The sequence below is a fragment of the Larus michahellis genome, chromosome 18 (assembly GCF_964199755.1).
Source record: "Larus michahellis chromosome 18, bLarMic1.1, whole genome shotgun sequence".
Lineage (NCBI taxonomy): Eukaryota > Metazoa > Chordata > Aves > Charadriiformes > Laridae > Larus > Larus michahellis.
Genome location: NC_133913.1, coordinates 176,006 through 198,926, shown reverse-complemented (window position 1 = coordinate 198,926; position 22,921 = coordinate 176,006). Strand labels below are relative to the sequence as shown.

Here is a 22,921-nt window from a genome sequence, read left to right as displayed (position 1 = left end):
CCCTGCCGGAGCCGTCCCGCCTGCCTCAGGCGGTGTCTGGTGCCCACGGCGCTGGCAGGTTGCTTTTCGAAGCCGCCTGCCTTTCCCTCCGAGCCCTCTGCAGCGACGGGTGCGATTTGGCAGGGATGGAGCCCTGCTTTGCAGAGGGGAGGGTCCGGGCTGGGTCGGGCACCGCCTGGCACCGCGCCGTCAGGGAGCACCGTGGGCTCAGCCTGCTTTAAAGCCGAGCGGAGGGTCGGCTTCTGCCCTTTGCTGCCTCTGGGCAAGACCCAGACTCCTTTATTCAGGGGAAAAAACCTCACACTGAGAATTTCGCTTAAGTTGAGTCTGGGAATTTGGCCCCAGAGGCTTCAATAATTCTTTCTACATGGTACATGCAGAGAACAAAAAAAACCCAAGCCAAAAAACCAAGCAAACCAGAAAACAGCAATATAAGAGGAACAATTTCCTTTACCACTAACTTTCTCTCCGTTAATTAGCAAGAATGCGGGGTCGCTGATTATGATGCTCTTAATGTCTCTCCAAACCCACGTGTCCCGGCTGGGGACAGCGAGTGACCACGCAAGCGCTGAGCATCCCCGGGTCCCCCGGCATCGCGGGGGGGCAGGAGGACCTGGGGCCAGGCTCTGCCCTGCTGTCACCTCTTCTGTGGGTAAATCGAGGACTCTGAGACAACAATTTTTTCCGAGGCTTGACCTGAGTCTGTTCCCTCTGAAACTCGTCGTTGGCTGCGAAGGAGGGGAAAGGAGCCAGGCCTGGGGCTGCTAACACGGCAGCTTTCATCAGGGCTAAAATATAGAGCCGGAATACAGAGAATGTGGCGGGTCCAACCCAGGGAGCTTCTCCCCCCTTCCCTAACACTGTGCCCGGACCAAGAGACAAGCTCGGCATCTTCATTCCCCCCGGGACATGCACAGCCATCGTCCTTGGCACCTTCCAGCAGCAAACCCACAGGAGCGAGTCACTGGGATGGGTCGGAAAACATCCATTTCTCCAGAGATGTTGAAGCTTTTCTGATTTATTGCTCCTTGCCCTCTTAAAAATTCATGAAATATTTTTGTTTTCAGAGTCAACCACCAAAAAGAAAAGGACATTTGGGACGCTGCTCTTCATTAAAGTAGTGAGGGACTTGGTGCGTGCATTTGGGGTTTTGGTGGAAGGCTTGGGAAACATCATCAGAATATATATTTTTCTCTCCAAGAATTCGTTGAAAAGTTTCTGTTCCACCAGTAAAATGTCACAGTGATTCTCCCCCTTCTTCGTTCACCTGCTCGTGGACTTTTGCCACGGGACTCCAATGCGGTTCCTTGTGAGCCACACTTGGCTGACCCAGGAGCATCCCCCATAGCCACAAGCTGCATCTCGAGCTCGGTCTGGCACGGGGCTTCGCTGAAAGCACCTTCTGATGACTATAAATCCAGGGAGGTGGGGATGGTTAAATCGCTCATCCGTTTTCGGCAGAGGGAGTAGGTGCAGGGGAGGGCTGGGCTCCCCCCGCCGCCGAGGAGCCCTCTGTGCCAATTCGAGCAAGCGCCGCAGATTTCCCGTCACTCAATCCCCACCGCCTGGGCAACAGAGCAATTTTCTGTCATCAGCGATGCGAAGTGCTCACCAACAAGGACTGAACGTGCCATCGGCTGCGAGCTCGAGCCCTTCCTGTCGGCTCTTTAAACGCTCGGCAAATTCTTCCCCCCCGACCTGCAAGCTCCCGCACGTCCCACGGCACGGGGGTGGGCACGGGGTTGTCCACACTCTCCCCTTTCCCGGCTCGAGTCCGCCTGCAAATGCAGCTTCCAGGGCTTGGGAGAGGCTGGGGGGGTCCCCGGTGCTCCTAAACGGGGGGTGCCGGTGTTGCCCTGTGGCATCGGGCTGTGGAAAGGCTGCCCGGCCGGCGTCCCCTCCCACAGCTGGAGCATCCCCAATGTGCGCCCTGAAAGTGGAGATCCCCCAAGGCGAAGGTCCCCCCCAGGTCCCCCAACTTGCCCCAACTTGAGATCAGATCATTTCGTGCCATTTCTCCGCACCAAAACCCAAGGACAGAGATTCCGCTGTGTCTTCCTCCCACCGGTCCTGTCAGTGGCGTCCCCCGACCCCCAGCTCAGACATTGGCCTTTCCCCAGGTTTTTGTAGCCGTTCTGAGAGGCCTGGGCAGGGCTCAGATTGCAGAGGAAACCCCGCTATTTTTTCCTGATCCTTTACAAAACCAGAATGAAAACATCCCACAAATGGTGAGACACCCCCCCCAACCCTTCTGACCCATCAAAATGTTTTGCTTTGAGAAAGTGGAAGGATTTTGTCCCACTTACTGGCATTTAAACAGGAGTTTGCTGGTTAAAAAAAAAAAAAAAAAAGAGTAGCTTGATTTTGAAGTGAAAAATTAATCTTTTCACTGCAACAAGTGACAGAAGGGGCTCTTCTTCCCAGGAGCTCAGCTCTTCCACCCATCCATACCAGTTCAGCTCTCGGGTTTGGCCTCCCATTCGCCCTCAGAGCGTCCCAGCATCAGCAGAATGGTCCCCCCCAGCCCAGCATCTGGACCCGGCGGGCGATGGAGGCGGGTTTTGCTGGGGGCGCTGGGCAGCCAGCGATGGCAGGGATGGAGCCCGGCATTGCCAGAGGAGGTCTCAGCCACAGCTTTCAACTCGCCAGCTGGGACGTTAAAAAAGAAAACCAATACCAACAACAACAACAAAAAAAAACCACAAGAAAATCTGTGGGTTTTAAATCCCACCCTTGGCCAAGCCCCTTTGCAGAGAAACATGTCAGCAGGTGCCGCAGCCAGCGGGATGGAGCGGGATGCAGCGGGGGGACAAATGGGGGTTTAAATTCCTCCCATCCCATGGGCAGCGAGGTGGGAGCGGGGCTGGAATGGGATGCTCAGGGGGGGAAAATGGGGTTTTTTCATTCCTCCCACCCCGTGGGCAGCGAGGTGGGAGCGGAGCATCGCCCCGGGAGCGCTGGGTGGGTGCCAGGGGTGGATGCTCTGCGAGCGCCTGGGACGGAGGGGGATGAGGGGAAGTAAGCACCGTCCTGGGCACCCGGAGCAAGAGGCGGCTGCGCTGGCAGCCGGGTACCACCCCAGGCACCTCACCCCCCTCAAACCACGGCGTCACCCCCCCGTCCCGCTCTGCCAGCCTGGCAGCTATTAGAGCTGTTAAAATAGGTGCTGCCCGTCGCAGTCCTAATCCCAAAGTTCAGAAAGTTTCTCCTTTAGAGACGTGTGCCTGCAAGAGAGTGTGTTAAAACAAACCAATCCGGGTTTATTGGATCAAATTCTCCGCTGAGAGGCCAGAGCTTCGTGAAGTCTTTGTTTAAATGCGGAGGTAGCCATTACCGACTGCCTGGTTATGTTGTTAAAGTTGCAAACCCTTAATGGGTCTCACTAAAGGGAAAAGAACAGCTTCTCAAATGAAGAGCCTGCGATAGGGAAGGAAAAGGCCATTTATGCGAGGAAGAGTCCCCTGGAAATCGTGTAGAAAACCTGGGCCAGATCTTAATTGGGCTTGTTGGAAGGCTCAGCCTCTGGGGAAAATCAACCTCCAAACAGTTATCTAAAAAAAAAAAAAAGCAGCCAACAATCCAAACCAGCATTGTTCATTATTTAAATGCACAACAAATTCAAGATATCTAAAAAAATAATAATCTGGACCAGTGTTTCCCATTATTTAACTGCTCCACTTACAACACAATAAATTCAAACTGTCCTTTTTATCTGCTCCACCCAGAACCAGTCAGTTTTGCACGGCTCCAGCAAAGGGAAGGGGCAGGGGGGGAAGAGCATCACGTTAGAAGAGACGAGTGAGGTTTCAGGCTGGTGCCAACCCACAGCCGAAGTCCAAGAGACAGAGTTTCTCATGAGTGGAAAGAAAATAAACGTAACTGGGGTTTTAACACTGGTTTTTGGAGCACCCCGAAGGATTTTCCGTGTTTGCATCAGCAGACAAGGTGCTTTCGCAGAGCCGGAGCTTTCCCAGTGACCACCGAAGGGCAGGCGGAGGGTTTGTCCCACGTCACCGTCCCCAGCGGGATGGGGTTCAGCTCGTGTCCAGCTTCGGTGCTCGCCGGCTCCCTGCGGTAGGGGTGGTGGGGAGCGAATGGGGGTTAAAAAGCCTCTTTAGCTGGTTCTCTTGTCAAATTAGCAGGGCAAGGCGCTGAGGCCGGGGCTAATGAATGGAATAATTGATTAAATATGTCATATTTCTGCCTAGCAGGTTCACACCTTCCCCAAAGGTTTCCAGATGGGGCATAATTATCCCCAAACTGGCTTCACACGCCAGGGCCCAGGGGGAGGAACGGTGACATGGGGAATTTGGACAGCAGAAAATTGCTCCCGCAATTAATCCCAGGCACTTAATAAGCTCACCAAAGAACAGCAGGGCCGGGGAGAGACCCTCTCGGGTTTGGCCCTCAGCGGTGCCGGTCAGGAAGAGCTGGGGACGCTGGTGTAAATTTTCAGCCTCTGCGTTTATGGGGTAGCAAAACCAGCACCGGTTTTCTGTCTCCGAAGAAGATGCCACGAAGGGGAATTGTCCCCTCCCCTCTGCTCCCGCATCCCCCTGTCTCAGCGGGGGCCAAGGGCTGAAGCGGCGTAAATCAGGGGGAACACATGCCCCTTGGTGGATCGCTGCTGATTTACATCAGGGTCCTTCTATTCCTTTGATTTCCAGCCGGCAGTCCCTGGGAAAATCAAACCCAGACCAGATCTATGTCCTGGAAAACATTTTAAGTTCTAAAACAAAATATTTGCTTTATTGAGGGGGAGTGGGGAGAGTGATTTTAAGAATTTTCAACATCTATATGATTTCAGCTCAGCTCAAACTGGCGACGAAGCAGGGCACAAATCCTGGCCGAGGTGGCGGCTCTGACCGCAGCCGCGCTGCTGACGAAATGCTGATTTACACCCCCCGGACGGTGCCTTTGATGGCACCAGGCTGACCCCCCCCAGCCTGTGGGTGCTGGAAGGCAAGAACCCCCCCAGCCCAGGCTTCAACCAGCCCAGCCCCGGCCAGGCCAGCTGCTGAGGCGGCAGCCTTTGGGACAAGCCATTTTTGAGCATCTTTTTTTCAGAAAAACCCTTTAAAATCCCTCCTGGAGAAGCTGGAGTTCTGCAAAGGTAAAGGCGGGGCAGGGGGGGAATATTCATGTGAACTTTCTCTCCCCCTGTTGAAGCCGGGTCCCAGCCCCTCCTGTGACGGCCACATCGCTGTCACCTCCCAGGTGCGTGTGTCCCCTGGGCCACCCCTGCGCCCTCGGGTCACCTCCCCGCCAGCAGCTCCCGTCTCGCCTGGCTCACGCCGTGAGTCACGGAGCGGGGGAACAGGTCCTGGGCGCTTCGGGGGTGTCTGACACCATCCGGGGGACGAATCCTGCTCCCACTGGTGTTGGTGGTCCCCTGGGGGGCAGGATTGGGCCCTGGGAAAGGAGCGGTCGTGGAGCACAGCCCTTACCCTGCTCCAGCCCCCTCCCAGGGGATGCTCCCTCTAAACCCAAATTATTCTGTGGTTCTACGCTCTCCAATGGCCCCTCATCCTCCTGGTCCCCCCCGCCGGGGATGGCTTTCGCTCCAGCCAACAAGTCGAAAAAGCCAGAGGAGAAGCCGAGGGGAGAAGCCAGTGCCGCAGGTCCCTGGGCAGAGGAGCCCGTCCCCCCCAGGCACCCCGTCCCCCACCGGCACCCCGTCTCCCCGCGCTCCCCCGGGATTACTGACGGGGCTGGAGATAGCGCGGTTGTTCGTTAGCGTGGCAGCGGTGGCGTGTGGGAGGGCAGACGCCAGGCTGTCTGCTCCCACTTTGTTCGGCTTGTTATTAACTTCTCCTTGGGCTGCCATTAACCCAGAATTCCTGTACTTGGCTTCAGGCTTTCCCCGCGCCGCTCTATCTCCAGCGCGTAATTACAGCTGTTGGGATCTCCCTTTATCTCGGAGGATCTTGTAGGTTTGTTACCTGGCACATGCTTTCCTGCTCCCCCCCCCCAACACACCCTTCCCTGCACCCCTTTAATCCTTCCTGCTTTCATCAGCCTCGGTGCCGGCAGGTAAAAAAAACCCGGAGCCTCCATCGCCTGGGCTTTGCACCGGCGAAGCCGCATCCCGAGCGCTCGCCGCGGCCGGAGCATCGCTGGGCCGGTGAACGGCAGCAGCTCCCGTGTGTCCTGGCTGGCAGCGCCCGGCGCGGTCCCTGCCACCCCGTGGGTCTCGGCGTGTGTCAGCACCTTCCAGCCCCGAGACTGAGACTTTGAATTGGCACCCAGCGCGGCCCTTGATTTATTTTTTTAATTTAATGCGAGTCGACTTGATGTATTTATTTTGGCAGCGGGTTACCCCCTCAAACCCCAAACCCTGCTCAAACAGCGTGTTCCGTCCCTGCCAGCCTGCGCCGAGACAAACAGGAGGCTGGGACGTGTCCCCCCGGGCGCGCGCCCCGCGCTTGGCCCCGGGCAGGTGCCTGGGTGGCACCAGCTCCTGCCCTCCAGCTGCCGAAGCCGCCGGGAGCCAGCCCCGGGTGAGCCGTGGCTGCGAGCAGGGAGTTTTTTAGCACCTGAAGGGTTCGGTGCCAGTTTCTGACCCCGTCTCCCAAGGGAACGCAGGGCAGGGAGCGCTGTCCCCCCCGGGCTCAAAGACGGGGTGTCCCCTTGGCACAGGATGGGGGTCGGGGATGCTGAGATCGACACCTGCAGCCCTCCCCGACCCAAAACTCTGCCTGTGCGAGACGGTGTGGAGTCGGGGAGGACAAGGAGGAGGAGGAGGAGGAGCAGGAGGAGATGCAGCGCCTCTTGTCTGATGTCACCCCTGCCTCGTTGCTCTCCCTGGGCTGCCCCATGCCAAGGGACATCCTCAAGTGGGGGGATCTGCTCCCTCTCCAGACCCCAGGCATGGCGGGGCGGGATCCCTCCTTGGCATCACGGACGAAACAGAGCCGCGACGCCTCGGCCCAGGAGGGGATTCGACCCCAAGGGTCCTCCTCCTCCTGCCAGAAGTCAAATATTGCCCCAAAACAGCCATGGGGACGCTATTGCTCTGCCAGCACCTGGCACAGGGACCCTGGGTCCTCTGCTACCTGGTAGACATTTTGGGGTACTTACATTTGTATTTAATTATCGGCATTTATCATGTCCACCATGTAGAAGAGGGGTGGGAGGGCACAGGGGGCTGGGAAGAGGGTCCGGGTCCCCTGAGCATTTGAACCCCCCGGGATCCATCCCTGGGGCCCTCCCTGCCAGCACGGACATCCTCAGTGGGACGGCGGGGGGATGCAGCCCCCAGCCCCCGCATCTCCCTCCCACCCTCAGCGCTGGGGCGCGGAGCCGTGGAGGGAGCGGAGCCGCCGGTAGCTCATCCCAGCAAGCCGGCACCCGTCCCCGGAGCCGGTGAGGGTTGAGTCACCCCGGCAGGGAAAGTGCGGAGCCGGGGTAAGAGCAGATCAGCAAAGGTTTCCTCTGACACTCGCAGTGGCCACGCTTCGCCCGCGGTGCTGGCCAAGCTGGGCTCCCTGCAGATGATCCGGCCAGCCCAGGGCAGGGCTGGAGAACATCTGGATTTCTCCTTGGGCCTCTTTTTATTTGCCGCTTCGCCCCTGCTTTTGCCTGGGTGGAGTTGGGGGATTTTCCACATTGGCCCCTGGAGTTCGGTGGCCCGGGCAGAGGTGGCAGGACAGCTTCTCCCCGTGCCCAAATTTAGGGCTTTCATAGGATTTTGAGCCCTTGTCACCCCTGAGGACAGTCCATGCTGGGATGGAGGGACACAGGGATCCCAGAGCCTGTGCCCAGCACGGAGGGGCCGGTCTGTGGGTGGAAATGGTCCTTATGGGGCCGTGAGCGGAGGTTTAGGGAGGTCGGGATGGGGAGAGGGCAGAAGCCATCAGCCACGGAGGGTGGGAGGTGGGTCAGGGGAAGGGTGGCTGCACTGGGAGTGGGGCAGGACACGGTCCCAGCGTGTCCCGGGGTTAGCCAGGAGATCGGCTATTTATATGGGAGCTCCTGGCCCCAGCTCTCGGTGACTCAGACCCAGCACGATGGCCAGATGGAACTTGTTTTGAAGATGGTCTAATGGGAGGGCGGGGACAGGGGACCCTCCCTGCCAGCATCCCCGGCCGCCTGTCACCTCCTCGCTCCCTCGGGGCTGCTCCTCTCGGGCAAACCCCGTGCCGGGTGGCAGCTGAGACCTCGTGGCCGGTGCTTGGCTCAGCACGGGCCACCCGGCAGCCTTTCCTGCTCTGTCACCTCAGTGTCCCCAAACCCACCACCGCGGTGCAGCCGGGGCTCATGGACCCCATCCAGGGCTTGGCGTGAGACCTGGGATTGCAAGAGGTGCAAATCCTCCCTGCCAGCACCGTCCGGGGCCCCGGCTGGCTGTCCCCAAAGGTGGTGACAGCATCCCCCGGCCCTGGCGGGGTTTTTTTACCCACAGTTTGCCCCGGCCGTCAAACCGGGGTGGAGGCTGCGGGCCCCACGCACCCGGTGGGGTCAGGGCTCCCTGGGGCAGTGGGAGGGCGCAGCCGGGCAGGTCGGCGCCTGCCGCCGGGATCGGGGCCCCGCGGGGACGGGGTGCTGCCGACGCCAGGGGAAGGGGCCTCCCGTCTGCCAGGGCGGGCGCCGACGGGGCGGCTGCGGGGCTCCCCCCCCGTCCCCACCCCGGCACCCTGGGTGTCCTCCCCCAGCACCCAAGAGCACGGGGACCCGGGATGCACGGGGCCTCGACGCCCTGCGCGTCCGTGTCCCTCCGTCTGGTGTCTGTCCCTCCCGTGTCCATCCTTCCCCCATCCCTGCTGTGTCCCGCCGTCCATGCACTGGTGAGCTGAATGTGAACGGCCTCAGCTCCTCCTTGCCCGGGGTCTGTCCTCGGGGGGGGCCCAGGGCTGCCCCATGTCCCCCCTCAAGGGGACGTGTCCTGCCAGGGCCATGTGCGCAGGGAGTCACCGTCCACACCCTGTGTCCCTGATGGAGGGGGGGTCCCCGAGAAGGGATTGCCCCCCCTCCAACCCCACACGGCCAGGAGCGCGTGGGTCAGGACCCCCCGGGGACGTTCAGCCAGCACACGGGGGGTCGGGGTGTCCCCACGCCGGGGGTCGCCTCCGGGGAGGGGACACGTTGCTCCGGGCCGGGTCAGAGACGGGGGCGGGGGGGGGGGGAACCCCGGGGCGGGGGGACACAGAGAGGGGGCTGCCCCCGAGGGGTGCGGGGGGTAACCGGGGGGGGGGGGGGGGGGTGCCCCGGGGGCGTGACGTCATCGCGGGCGTGGCCTGGCGGGGCGGGGCGGGGCGGGCAGGGGATCCCCCGGGCGCGGGGCCGCCGTGCGGCAGCGCGGAGCCCGTCGGGGGGCGGCGGGGGCTCGGCGCGGCACTGCGGGCTCCGGGGGCTGCCCGCCCCGGCCCGGCCCGGCCCGGCCCACCATGACCATGAGCTCCGTGGCCGAGAGCCTGCTGGGGCCCGATCCCTCCAAAGCCGCTTTCCTGGAGCTCGGTCACCCCTCGCCGCCGCACTACCCGCTGCACGGCCTCCACCCCGCCGGCCACCCCCAGCACGACCCGCCGCCCTTCGCCTCCTACGGCCGGCCCGGGCCCTACCCCTACACCGGCGGTGCCCCCCCGCCGCCCCACGGGGGTCCCTACCTGCCCTACCCGCCCCCCGGCGCCCAGCATCCCCCGGCCGGGCTGGCCCACGGCTCCAGGCTGCAGGACGCAGGTAAGGTGGGCGCGGGGCGCTCGGCGCTGCACGCCCGCCCCCGGGCACCCTCCCGGCCGGCAGCGGCGGGGATCCACCGGGAAGCGCCGGGACGGAGCCGTCGGAAGCGGGTTGGGGGCAGCGCCGGCCCGTCGGGGCAGCGGCGACGCGGGGCTCGACCCGGCGGGGAGGTCCCCGAGGGGCCCCGCGGGGGCCGGGGGCGGTGTCCCCCCGCACCCGGAGCGCCCGGAGCCCCGTGCGGATGGGCGGCTGCGTGGTTGCAAGAAGCCTCGGGGATGGGGAGCACCAGAGCCCCGGCTGCCCGCATCCCGCACCCTGAGACCCCCAGCTGCCCGTACCCTGCGCCCTGTGCCTGCCCGGGCGGGACGGACTCTCCCCTCTGCCCCACAGCCACCATGCTCTGATCTCAGCTCCCTGCCCCATCGCATCCCTGCGCCCCACTGTTTTCCCCAAAAGCTGATGCAGGAAACTGCAAGCTGAGCCCCCCCAGAGAGAAGCAGCCCCCAGGAGGGGTCTTGAGCCCGGCTGAGGCCCTGTCGGCCCCTCGCCAGCTCCGGGGGGCTGTGGCCAGAGCAGACTATGTGTGGGATGTACGTGGGCACACAGACACACTCGCCACCGTCAGCCCTGTGCTGCTGAGCTGGGGACCACCTTGTCCCCACTGGGCTTCTGCCCCGCACAAGCCACGTGGCCCAGGATGGACCCAGGGATGCTCAAAGGCACGGAGCGGGGATGGGGAGGGGGGCACGGACCTCAAGCGAGGGGCTGCCGGGGGGCTCGCTGCAGCCCCGGAGAGCAGTGTGCCCATAGCAAGGGCCCCCGGGACAGGGGTGTCTGTCCTCCTACCCCCTCCGTCACCCCGTGGGGCCCTGCCTGGCCCCCTCCAATGGTTGCATGGCAGATGGGCCTGTGGCCTGCCCGCTTTTGGGCTTGTATAATGATATTGGATGAATAATCCCATCCCTCCCTTCCTCCTCCTGGTTCCCCTTTGCTTTACCTGGGACTTAATCAAACCAGCCTGGCAAAAGCAGCACCCCCCCTACTTATTTCTCCCCCCCTCCAAAACTAACCTCCAAAAACCAAAACCCACTGCAGCCCCCAGGGCCGGGGTGGGATGGTTTGGGGGGGTTGGTGGTTTGGGTTTTTTTTAACCTCCCAGCGCGTTGGTTTAACCAACTCCCTGCTCCTCTCCCGCCCCCCAGAGCATGAGAAGCCCCCGGCCGTCACCAACGGGGAGCTGCGCATCAACGGCAAAGGGAAGAAGCTGCGCAAGCCCCGCACCATCTACTCCAGCCTGCAGCTGCAAGCCCTCAACCAGCGCTTCCAGCAGACCCAGTACCTGGCGCTGCCGGAGCGTGCGGAGCTGGCGGCCCAGCTGGGGCTCACCCAGACCCAGGTATGGCCCCTGAGAGGGGACAATGGTGGGGGGGGCTCCTGCTCGGGAGCGACTCCGGATTTCAGGCTGCGTCACGATGCCGGGGTGCAACTGGAAGCGTGCCGAGCCGTGCCGTGCTGCGGCTGGGGAGCCTGGCGCCGGTGGGCCCCCGGGGCTCGGGTTCGGGGCGCTCCGGCTCACACCTCCCAGCGGCACCGGGACTTTCCCAGCCCCGGAGCCTGGCTGCCGGCCCGGCCGTGCCCCGGCGTTGGGCGGCCCAGGGCCGCGGGACGGGGCGAGTGGGTTTTTGAAGGCGATGGGGAGAGACAGGCAGGCGGCAGCGGTGCAGCCCGGAGCCGGGGGCGAAGCGAGCTCATAAAGCCGGGGAAGAGGAGGCAAGTGGGAACCTGCCGGCAGCGCGGGGGGGACCGTGGGGAGGAATGAGCGGGGCCACCACCCCAGCGCAGCGGGCCCCACCGCGCCGCACCCCGGCCCAGCCCCGGCACCCAGCAGGGCTGGGGGGGGCACAGCCCGAGCTGGAGTGGGGGGAGAACGTGGGGATACAGGGGGATGTGCGCGGTTGGGGGCTCCTGGCTCGCTCCCCGTCTGTCTGGGCTCCCTGTGCCTCTTCCCACATTCTCCTCCTGCTGCCTTTAGTGGAGTCTCTGGTGGCTTGTAAGGGGTTGGGCTCAGAGCCCGGCTTATCTCACAGACCCCCACAGAATCGGCTGTGCCCCCAGAAGAGGGCAGGCGTAGATGGGGGGATGCCAGAGGGGTCTGGAATTATTGATGCTGGGGGTCTAGGAGGGAGAACATTGGCCACAGACCCCATCCTCCGCACTCACCGTGCGCTCCCTCCCGCAGGTGAAGATCTGGTTCCAGAACAAGCGCTCCAAGTACAAGAAGATCATGAAGCAGGGCTCCAGCGCGCCCGACGGGGAGCACCTCCACACCGCCACCTCCCTCTCCCCCTGCTCCCCCAACGTCCCCCCGCTCTGGGACATCCCCATGCCGGGCAAAGGGCCCCCCCTGGCCCCCAGCAGCTACATCAACAGCTTCGGAGCCTGGTACCAGCCGCACCCGCAGGACGCCATCCCCCGGGCCCCCATGATGTGACGCTGCCATGGCTCCAGCACCCGCTGGCTCCGGGAGGGCCAGCGAGGGGGGGAGGATGCTCTGCTGCTGCCCCCCCCAAGGGACCGGGGAGCCCAGCGAAGCCCTGGGGGACCCCAGCGAATGGAGATGGAGGAAGAGGAGGAGGAGGAAGGCAACCGCGGTCTGCAGGGACCGGGGGATCGCCTGCTCCATTGTGGCCTGAAGTGAGACAGCTCCGGCGCGACGTCCCGGTGGGACAGGACTTGGCCTCCAGCCGCAGCCCCGGGTCCCTCCGTTCATGGACATGGGGCGGGGGGGGCCCGAGAGGGGCTGGGGGTCCCTGGACCTCCCCGGCCTGGCTTTATTTATAAATACGGTCTGTTATTGTATGTGTTCCCCCCCCCTTTATAAATAGGCTATACACTTGTAAAGTAATGACTGCTTCTCCTTTGGGGGGGGTCTGTCCCCGATTTGGGGGAGACGCTTCGGTCCCGGTCCTTGGAGGCTCCCGTCTCCAAAATCTCCCGGGAAAACAGCCCCACGGGGATGGGGGCACTGGAACGGGAGGATGGGGCTGTGTCCCCTCCCAAACATCTGTGCGGGACCTGCCGTTATTTCCAGCCATGCGATCGCTCCCCCGAAATGGAGGCACAATTATAGTAATTGTGGGCCCAGGCCCCTGGGTGAGGGGCTTCTCGCCGCCTCCTCGGGGTAATTACAGGCAATTTGGAGCTGTTGAAGATCTCTCCCTTAATAGGGGTGGGAGGGGGGGGCAGGCTGGGGGGGGTCGAGCCGGGGGTGTCTGCCCCACTCTCCAGCAGCCGCCGTCAGTCCCTGGCCCCAGGAGCCAGGGGGCTCTGGGAGAAGGGGGATATTTTTCAGCTGCGGCTTTGACCTGCAGAATAAACGCTCCCTTTGTGCTTTTCAGAGGCCAGAACCTGGCTAGAAAATGCATTATCCTTATTTCTGGGTTTTACCAATCCTGCTCGGTGTTTGTCACCCACCAGGGGGACAAGACCCGCGCTGGGGCTCTCCCCCGCAGAGATTTGCTGGCGCAGGGAGCTTGTACCGAGGTTTGCTCTGCTGCACGAACACGCCGTGCTCCTCACTCTGGATATTCCCACCTTGTATTTCCCCCCTCGCCGAGGGTCACCACCTGCCCCGGGGACCCTGTTTCCCACCCCAGCCGGCAGGACCGGGGAGGGAGCGATGCCGTGATGCCACGCGCGGCTCTGTTTGCTTTGCGCCTTCAGCAGCGCGCGGGGCCAGAGTTTTTCCGAGACCTTGGCTCCCACCCGCAGAGTCGGGTTTTTGAGCAATTGATCGATAGCGGGAGACATGGGCAGGGATGGAGACCAGGTGCCGAGTGTGGGAATGGCGTGCACCAGGGTCCGATCCCTCGGCCGAGAGGTTTGGGGTGCTGGCAGTGACCCTGCCGGGATGTGGGGGTGGTTGTCCCCCGCTGTGTCCTGTGACGGCCATGGGCACCTTGCAGCGATGGCATGGGGAGGACGTGGAGCCCACGGGCTGGGGACACCCTGAGGGACACCGTGGCCAGGACAAATTGCGGACAGGGGCCAAGACGTGGTGTCCCCTGCATGGGTGGATGGTGTCCACACCTGGGGACGAGTTTGGCAGAAGCAGGGGTCTGTGCAGGGCAAGGCTGGCTTTATTTTCCCTGAGCGATGGAGCCTGTCCCCCCCTCCAAGGCTTTAGGGAGGCGGATGGATTTACTTTGCACGACGTTGGAGGAAAGGAGAATTTCTCATCCAGAGACTGGGGAAAAAACAGCTCCTCACGGGTGGGATTTACTCTGGGCAGGGGCATTGGGCTGGAAAGTGTGACTCTTCTGCAGGAATTACCCCCCAGCTGTGGAAAGGGGCTGAAACCTGGTGTGGTCCCAGCTGCGAAGGGCTCTTGGATGACTCGGGGTGCTGCCATGGAGGAGCTGGTTGCTGGGTGCCATCCTGGTCCTGTGCGTTTGGGGTGACCCCAGCAGAGCTGGCAGTGGGGTTGGAGGGGGCTCGGTGGCATGGCGTGCTGGGGGGGCACAGGCTCTGGCGTGATGGGGGAAGCAGGAGGCAGAGGCTGCGGCGCCCGCTCGGCTTTCCCGATGGATGTGCTGCCAAGGACCTGCAGCCAGAGCCGCTCGCAGGTCCCGTCTTGCAGCGGGAGGGAGGCAGCAGCCCTCGGCTCCCGGGGCCGCGATCCAGCCCGCCCAGCGCTGGCAGTGCCACCGGGACGGCGGCTGGCGCCCCGACCTCACCGGGGGGGGGGACGCGGACGCCTTTGCCCAGGGCTCCCCCCACCACATACACGGGAGAGCCGCCGCTGACCCCTCCTGCCCTGACGCGTGGGATCAGATCCCAGTTCGGGCACCCTTGGGCGCAGGGAAATTCCCGCTCCAGCCCATCTCAGGGGAGCCCCGTCCCCGCTGCCACCCACCTGTGCTCGGGTCCTGCTCGGGATGCTCCTCTGGGATGGGGATGGGAACAGGGAGGGGGTCCTGTGCCCTGAGGAGAGGGTCTGGGGGCTGCTTTGCCCCTTTCTCTGCAGCCAAACCAGGCGGTGACCCCGCTTTCCTCTGCACCCCGGGAGAGGGGTGGCATTGCCAGCACGGCATCGCCGAACCCACTCTTGGCTCTTCCCCGCCTGGTTGAGGACACTCAGAAAAGGCCAAGAGCCCCCAGACACCCCGTTCTGGTGGAGTTCAACCCCCTGGATGGGAGAAATCCCACTGGGGGACAGGGATGTCCCTGGGCTTGTTTGGGTCCCTCTTCCCTCCACCAGCTCAGCTGGAAACCCAGCCGGCCCCCCTCAAATTGCCAGGGCGGGTTTGGGCAGCAGCGGGGGGTACTTGCTGTCCCCTTCCCATCCCCAGCCCGGGCAGGGTGATGGGACACAGACCCCGACAGGGAGCAGAGAGGTCCCCGAGGCCACCATCCTATTTTCCAGCACTGACAACAGTGATGGAACCCTGTCTGGCGGCGATGCCGTGGCTGCCCGGCGTCGCTCCTCGGCTCCTGCTGCCACGTGCCAGGTTGGCCAAGAGCTGGGGAGGGGACGAAGGTGGATGCCGGGCCGGGCCGTGGGTGGGCAGCTGCCCCCGCGCTTTGTGCTGGCAGCGGCGTGACGCAAGCGGCTGGAAGCGGCGTGTCGCAATGGGGCAGGAAACGTGTGCCACGCTGGGGGGCTGCGCGCCGGGGCTTGCGCGCGTGGGGCAGAGCCGGGGGAGGACACTGGGCATTGCTGCCCCACAGCTTGGACCCACAACGGGGTAGAAACCACATCTGAGCCCTCACCCTATCCGTAGCCACTGCCAAAATCCCCCGCAAGGGGCTGGGTGTCCCCAGCATCCCCACCGGTACCGGCCGGTGCCACTTTCCATTCCCGGTGCCGGCAAGGGGTAACTGGGATAACAGGGATAACGAAGGATGGTGATTTTATTGCTCTGCCAGGGCTGGGTGAGGGATGCTGGGAGGAATGGGGTGATGGGGTGATGTCCCCACCCCAGGGGGGTCCTGCCTCTGGCTCTCGTGCCCCATTCTCTTTCGGGAGCATGCCGGGGCCACAGCCGCTGGCAGGCGGAGTGGCCTTGGCGAGGGATGTTGGGGTCCAGCAGCCCCTTTTGGGGAGCCCTGGGGGGTCTTGGCCACCTCTGGGCTGGAAGAGCTGCAGGTGATGCTGGTGGTGACCCCCCCCGGGCTGTTGGAGATGGATCTGAGTGAGGAAGAGGAGGGGGAAGGCAGCCGAGAGGGGCTGTGCCTGGCTCTGCCGCGGCTCCTCGGGCAGGTGCAGGGGGCTCCTGGCACCCACCCCATGGGCTGTGGGTGCTGCGACCCCTGGCAACCCCCAGCCCCACGTGGGCTCCGGGACGTGCTCTGTGGCGGGGACAGAGGAGTGGGACAGGAGGGACAGGGGGGCTACACGTGCACTGTGTCTTCCCCCGTGCCCATCCCCGCAGCGTCGGGGCTGGTGGCACAGGCTGCCGGGGCAGCCCGGCTTGCAGGCAGGGCTGCTGGAGGGGAGCAGGGTTAGCGCCTGTCTGCAGGCAGTGATGCACCCAGCATTTATATAATCCACGGGTATGTAATCTGCCGTCTTTCTATTTTTTTTCCCTCCCCCCCCCAAAAAAAATGTTAAAAAATTAAAAAATAAATAAAATAACCCCGCACCAGCTCATGCCGTGCTTCTCACTCCAGGCAATGCCGCTCGGTTTCCTCCTCTCCCAACCCGCCTCCCCCTCGCTCTTGCTGGCAGCCTCCCCCCAGGAACAACCCCCCGTCTCCAGTGCGTCTGCCCCGCTCCGGGGCAGCTGCTCCCCCCCTCCGACCCCAGCCCCAACCCCGAGCCCTGGGGGACGGGGGGGCTCACAGCACCCCTTGATTCTTTGCAACCTGCCCGGTCATGCAGGTACCACAGGGGGATGCCCGGGGTCCCGATGGTGGCACGGGGGATGGGGATGGGGAGCTGGCGGGTGCAGCCCGTGGGGGGATTTGGGGAAACCCAAAATCCCCGGGTTGGCCCCACGTGGACGTGGCCATGGAAAGGGGGGACATAGGGACACTGGGATGTGTCCCAGCTGTGACAGCACCCCTCGGTGCTGGGGGTGTCCCCGGTCAGCGCAGAGGGACCATCCCTGGGGCCACCCCACGGAGAGCTGGATGCAGCGCGGGGGGCTGGGGGACCCCCCACAGTCATCGGCGACTCGATGCCGGGGACCAGGGCAGGTCCCCCGTCCCCAGCACGGCTCGGTGGGGACAGCACCAGGATGGGTGACCCTTGGCCACGCTCCCACCCGTGAGACGATGCCAGTGACAGTGGGGACAGTGGGGCAGGGGGACCAGCACAGTTCAGCCCCAGTCCCTGTCACCGTCCCCTGTGTCTGGGGGGGTGTCTTTGGGTCACTCGAGCCCTCCCAGCCCCGTAACGCCGATGGGAAAGCCACCGTCTCCGCAGTGGCAGCGAGTGTCGGTCCTGCAGGGTCGGTGCCTTGGTGGGGGTCCCGTCACTCATGGTGTGTCCCCAAAGGGGACACCGGGGCAGCCCGGCCACCCTCCCAGTTTGCACAGCCGGGAGCTGACTGGTTCCCAGCAAGAGGAGCGGGAGGCAAGCGCCAGGTCTCTGCGGGAGTTCAGGGAAGACTCGGCAAACCAGGAATAAAGTTGTCCCTCCCCAAATTCCCTCTCAGCGGGGCAAAGCGGGACGCGGGGTGAGCCCCTGCCCATCGCCCGGTGCCAGCCCCAGTCCCCCACCGCCCCCCAGTTGTACCCCAAAAAATGGGGTGCAGGGGACGCGGGGGTTTAACTCCACGTTTCCCGAGGCAGAAAACTCCTGAGCTCCACTGAAAACCTCCCAAAAAATGGTGTTTGGAGCCTTCAAATTCAAAGTGCTTTTATTAACATTTATAGACCAGGAAAGCAGCACAGGACGCTCGGAGGCAGCCCCCAGCCGTAGCGGGGGCTCCCATCAACCAGGGCTTCTTTTTTTTTTTTCTTAAAAAAAAAAAAAAGCAAAGAAAAAACGAGACCAAAACCAGTTTGGTTTGGATCAACTTTATACAAATGAACCTTATGTACACTCTCTTTTTTCCCCCGTACACCCCTATTTATATAAGGCAACATAAATAAGATCCTCGGGACTGTACAACACATATGAACACTTCTTAAAACTGCACTTTCTGCTTTTAAAAAAATAGCATCACTCTCTTAAAAAATAGTAAAGAGTTTTTTTTTTTTTTCTTTAAAATGTGTTGTCGATTTATTTAAAAAATAGGCATTTTGCTTTGCCGTTAGCTTAAATGACGCAGATGGAGGCACTGTTAGAAAACGGACATTAGCACAATTTTTCTCTTTAAAAAATAACTTAAGCCATTCCCAAACTGTTTAAATATTAAAATATTTTCTCTCCCCACCCCCCCCCCAACTTTTTATTTTTTATTTTTAAATAACCACCTTATTGTGTGAGCATCGTCCCGGGCGATTCCTGCGAAGCTGCCACAGAAGCGGCCGCACTGGGGGGGTCCCGGTTTGTTCCCGTGGGGTGTCTGTGGGCCCCCAAACTGCTCCCAGTCCCCGGATTTCGGGTGCCGCCAGCGCGACGCACATCCCGCTCCTCCGGCATCGGCGATGGACACCCACTGTCTGTCCTCGTCCCCACGGGCTCCATCCCGACCGGGACGCGGGTGCCCCTCGCACCCTTCCTGGGTGCCCACCCGCACTCGGGGGGGGGTGTCACGGCCGCCCCCCAAAGCAGCTCATGGGGGTGGCCCCAAGAAGCAAAGCTCTGGTGAGGGACCCCCTGGCGGGACGTGGCTCCTCGGGGGCCGTTTTTATTAGGGGGTGATGGAAAAAAGAAAAACAAAATGCAATAAGAAGAATTCTCCACCTTTTTCCTCGCCTGCCCTGGGCCGGGAGATTCCGAATTTAACCTTTGCAGTCCTCTTGTTCCTGAGATGAGCCCGGAGAGGAGAGGATATGTAAGCGTATATCTAGGGGTGCGTGTACATGGGTGTCCTTTTTTTTTTAAAAAAAAAAAAAGAAGAAAAACCAAAAAGTAGGGGGGAAAAAAAAGGAGGCAAAGGAGTTCTGCCACTGTCTCTCGTTCCTTTCTCTCGCTGTTAATAGACGGCGCCGGTGTTGGGGGGTGGCCCCGGGGAGGTGTGATGCATCGTGGTGGCCGGCGGCGGCTGGTGGGGTCCGTGGGGTCCGCTGAGGGTCTGGGGGTGATACCAGGGGTTGTGCTCCTCCAAAAAGCCGGGGGAAGAGCTGTAGGGGAGCGGCTGCGGGAGCGGGGTCCGGCCCGTCGCGCTGCCGTGCGAGTTACTGTCCCAGACGGCCGGGGAGGGGGGGGAGTTGCAGGCCATGGAGTCGCTGTTGTTGGGGCTGTGCTCCAGCGGCACCTCGCCGTTCTTGTAGAGCTTCTTGAACTTGGAGCGGCGGTTCTGGAACCAGATCTTCACCTGGAAAGGGAGGGAGAGGGGGGGGTCAGCGCCCCGCCACCAAAAGGGGATGCTCGGGTTTGAACGGGGCGCACGGGGGTCGCGGGAAGGGGAGGCGGGATGGGGGTGACGCGGGAACGCCAGGCACGCGGGAAGGGACAAGGGACGTGGGTGCCACGGAGACCCCAGAAATACGATGCAAGGTGGGAAGGGACACAAGGGACATGGCTGTCACAGAGAGCCTGGACACACCGTGCACCGCGGGAAAGCACCCAGGATATGAGCACCATGGGGACCCCCCCCCACACGGTGTATCGCAGGAAGCCCCCCGGGACATGGGTGTCATGGGGACCCCAGCCACAGGGCGCATCGCGGGAAGGCACCCGGGATGAGGGTGTCACGGGGAACCGGGACACACCACGCACCGTGGGAAGGCACCCGTGATACGGGTGTCATGGGGGCCCCGGGGACGCGGTCCATCGTGGGCAGCCCCCCCCGGGACATGGGTGTCGTGGGCAGCCTGTCACGCCATGCATCACGGCACGCCGGGCGTCGGGAGCGTCCCCGGTGCTGGGTGAGGCGGCGGCGCTGGACACCCTTGGCCCCCGGGGAAGGGGTGGAGGGGGGGTGGTGGTTGTCACCCAAACAGGATGTCCCTCTGGGAGCGGGTGACGCGCTCCGTCAGCCCTTTGCCGAGTTGTCCCCGATTGCTTCATCGCCCAAGGGAGGAGGAGGAAGGCCGGGTGCCGGGGAGCGCCGCACCAAGGGCGGCACAAGGGCGCCGGCGCCGGCCCGCAGGCAGGGAGGGCGCCGGGGACGGGACGGGGTGCGGGGGAGTCACGCGCTGCGGTGACAGCGGTGACAACCTGCTCGCCCTCACACCAACAGGTCGGCGGGGGACGATTTGTCCCCATGCCAGGAACAACCCAAAAGCCAGGGTTTAGCCCCAAATCTGGGTGGCTCGTGGGGAGGAGAAGCCCAAGGCGCCCATCCCGGTTCTTCCAGTCCGGGCTAAAGCGTCACCCCCAGCGCAGGGTCCTGGGGCGGGATGTGGCTCCTGTCCCAGATTCCTTTCTCCCTGCCTGGACCAAGCAGGATGGGGGAGACGCAGTGCCGGGGGGACGGACCCAAGGGGAGCCCCAGGTTCCGTCCCCCAGGTCCCCGCGCTCCGGCTGGACGCGGGGCCAGGACCTGCTGCTGGGATGGGGTGTCCCGAGCACCCCGTCCCAAGCACCCTGTCCCGTGTGTCCCGTCCCGTGTGTCCCGTCCCAGCTGGAATTTAGTGTCCCATGTTCCCAGGAGGCCGGGTGCGTTGCTGACCCAGGACGCTGCCATGCGCCGGGGCAGGATTCAGCTTCCCGGGCAGCGGGGCAGAGCACGGTCTGGGACGTGGCTGGCTCCGGAGGGGGCGGGATGCACCCCGAAACCCGGGAGCGGGGCATGGCTGGGGTCTGTCCCCTCTCTCTGCTCCTTCCCTCCCCTCCGCCTTCTCCCTGGCAGCCCGGATCTGCTCCGCGCAGGGAAATCCAGCAGCAGGGACCCCTGCACCCGCGAGCAGCAGGGACCACGCATCCCCAGGGACCCCCAGGCCCCCCCACCTCTCACCATCCAGCTGCAAACGGAGCCCCCTCCCAAATCCCCACCGATTGGGGTTTTGCAATGGCGGGGGGCAGCTCTGGCTCCCCCTCTCGCCGATCCCTGCCGCCCGTAGCTGGGAACTGGGGTGGTGGGAGGTGTCGGGGGGCTCAGCCCTTACCTGGGTCTGGGTGAGCCCCAGCTGGGCGGCCAGTTCGGCCCGTTCGGGCAGCGCCAGGTACTGGGCTTTCTGGAAGCGGCGTTGCAGAGCCGCCAGCTGGTAACTGGAGTAGATGGTGCGGGGCTTGCGGATCTTCTTGGGTTTCCCGTTGACCATCCGCACCTCCGGCTCCGGCTCCTCCTTCACCGACACTGGGCAGAGAGCGGAGGTGTGAGGCCGGTGATGGTGAAGGGACCCCGGTGCCGACACCCCCTTCCCTTCCAGCTCAGGGTCATCCCGCGTGGCGTGGTGGCACTGCCCCGTCCCCCGGGGCTTTCCCCAGGATGGCCACATCCAGCGCAGCTCCATCCCGCTGCATCCCCCCCAGCAGCACCGGGGATGCTGGAGGGGACTCAGCCCCGTCCCAACACCCCCCCCATCCTTCAGCGGGGACAACACCCCCTTGGCCACCCCGTCCCCAACTTGGGGGACTCTTAGAGGGGGGCAACTTGGCGAAGGTCCTGCCGCAATCCCAAGGGATGAGCGGGATGGATACAGCCCCTCTCTCCCCAGCGTCCTACCTGCTTCTTGGGCTGGGAGCTGCTGGTCCCTGAAGTGGCTGTACTGCCGGTAGGAAGGGCTGTAGGAATAGTCGGATTTGGGCGAGTAGGTGCCGGCGGCGCCGATGCCATTGAGGTTGAACTGGTGGTAAGGGTAGTGGCTCACGGGCTGGCTGTAGGACTGGCCCGAGTAGTAGTCATGCTGGCCGGTGTAGTAGCCCAGATCGGTGACGGAGGACTCGGGTAAGGTGGGAGAGTCCTTGGAGGCGGCATGGCAGCTGAGCGAGCCCGAGAGGTCGGTGAGGATGCTGGAGAGCTTCTTGTCGAAAGAGCCGCTCATCGCTGGAACCGGGGTGGGTGGGGTGGGGTGGGGGGACCTGCCCGCCTGGCTGGGGACCCCCCAACCTGGCGGCTCCGGCTACCCGGCGTCAGGCCTGGCGTGCCCAGAGCCGGCTTCTCCGCAGCGGCTCTTGCGAGGAGCAACCAAGAGACTGTGCCCAAACCTCCAGCCCCGGCCGCCTGCTTAAAGCCTTTAATTAGGGAGCAGGGCAGGGTGGGTGCGCATTCCGATTGGCTCCAGAAATATTGCCTGGGAGGCAAAACAGGCTCCTGCCTCCTCTCTCTCTCTCTCTCTCTGTGTTTTTTTTACTCTTTCTTTCCCCCCCCCCTTCTTTCCCTCTCTCAAGAAACAACAAAGAGTGGGTGAAGGAGGGAGAAGGAATAAATAAAGATCGCAGGCTCCTGGGTGCAGGAGCAGTGAGGGGGAGCGGCTGGAAGGGCTTCTGGGGACACCGTGCTACCTGGTGGGGGGGACGGACGGATTTTTTGCAAGGGGATTGGTGCCCCCCCCCTCCCCCTCGGGACTCTTGGTGCTGCGGGGGGATTTGGAGGGGGAGCAGAGTGGGGGGGTGTTTGCTGGGGGGTGGGGGAGAGGAAGGGTTGGGGTTAGGGAGTAGGATGGATCCGGGCTTGGGGCTGCGGGGGTATGTTTTAGACCCCCCTGCTCTGCCCCCCCATTTTCTCCCAACAGTCGCCAGCGTCTCCCAGTTCAACACCGTCCCCAAGGCAGAGCCCCCCCAGCCTCACGGAGCAGGAGACCCTCACGTAGCCCAAAACTTGCCATCCTCCACCTGCCTCGTGGGGTTCTGGGGACACACACACACACACCCCCCCCGAGTTCTGTGCCCCTCCCACCGCTAGTCCTGACATCCCCCCCTGCTGCCCTAAGACCCCCCAGCAGCGTCACCCCACCCGGGGCCACCCCCTGCCACCCCCGGACACTCGCAGGGTTGTGCCCAGCCACCCCCTCCACCCCGCACCTGGGGAGGGGGGGCCCTTTGGGAGGGGGTACTTTTATTTTGGGAGGGGGTGTCTCTGCCCCTGCTGGCAGGTCCTTACCCCTGGGGGGGCTGCGGGGGGGCGGATCCTTAAGCCTGGCCGGGGCTTTTCCCCTCCTGCCCCCCCCCGTGGGTCCCCCCCCGGGGTTGCCCCCCCCGACCCCCCGCCCTGCCAGCGGCGCAGCGCGGTGCAATGGCGCC

General features: G+C 63.3%; 2 protein-coding genes across 2 annotated transcripts; one reads left to right on the top strand and one right to left on the bottom strand.

Annotated features, from left to right (window-relative positions):
* Window positions 1-9,386: 9,386 nt before the first annotated feature.
* Window positions 9,387-12,169, top strand: DLX4 (distal-less homeobox 4). The gene is made up of 3 exons (XM_074562540.1): window positions 9,387-9,678; window positions 10,881-11,074; window positions 11,918-12,169. Exons 1-3 carry the CDS (start codon window positions 9,387-9,389, stop codon window positions 12,167-12,169), a joined length of 738 nt encoding a protein of 245 aa, XP_074418641.1.
* Window positions 12,170-17,797: 5,628 nt separating this feature from the next.
* On the bottom strand, window positions 17,798-21,723 carry DLX3 (distal-less homeobox 3). Its single transcript, XM_074562183.1, has 3 exons — window positions 21,405-21,723; window positions 20,845-21,035; window positions 17,798-19,109 (listed from the first exon to the last, which is right to left on the bottom strand). Exons 1-3 carry the CDS (start codon window positions 21,721-21,723, stop codon window positions 18,768-18,770), a joined length of 852 nt encoding a protein of 283 aa, XP_074418284.1. The 3' UTR covers window positions 17,798-18,767.
* Window positions 21,724-22,921: the final 1,198 nt, after the last annotated feature.

What these genes read in the sequence shown, in the direction of transcription:
- DLX4 (XM_074562540.1), top strand. Translation starts at nt 9,387, where the DNA reads ATGACCATGAGCTCCGTGGCCGAGAGCCTGCTGGGGCCCGATCCCTCC. An exon ending in CTCCAGGCTGCAGGACGCAG is followed by an intron (nt 9,679 to 10,880) that starts GTAAGGTGGGCG and finishes CCCGCCCCCCAG; the next exon opens with AGCATGAGAAGCCCCCGGCC. An exon ending in TGGGGCTCACCCAGACCCAG is followed by an intron (nt 11,075 to 11,917) that starts GTATGGCCCCTG and finishes TCCCTCCCGCAG; the next exon opens with GTGAAGATCTGGTTCCAGAA.
- DLX3 (XM_074562183.1), bottom strand. Translation starts at nt 21,723, where the DNA reads ATGAGCGGCTCTTTCGACAAGAAGCTCTCCAGCATCCTCACCGACCTC. An exon ending in GCTCCCAGCCCAAGAAGCAG is followed by an intron (nt 21,036 to 21,404) that starts GTAGGACGCTGG and finishes CTCTCTGCCCAG; the next exon opens with TGTCGGTGAAGGAGGAGCCG. An exon ending in TGGGGCTCACCCAGACCCAG is followed by an intron (nt 19,110 to 20,844) that starts GTAAGGGCTGAG and finishes CTCCCTTTCCAG; the next exon opens with GTGAAGATCTGGTTCCAGAA.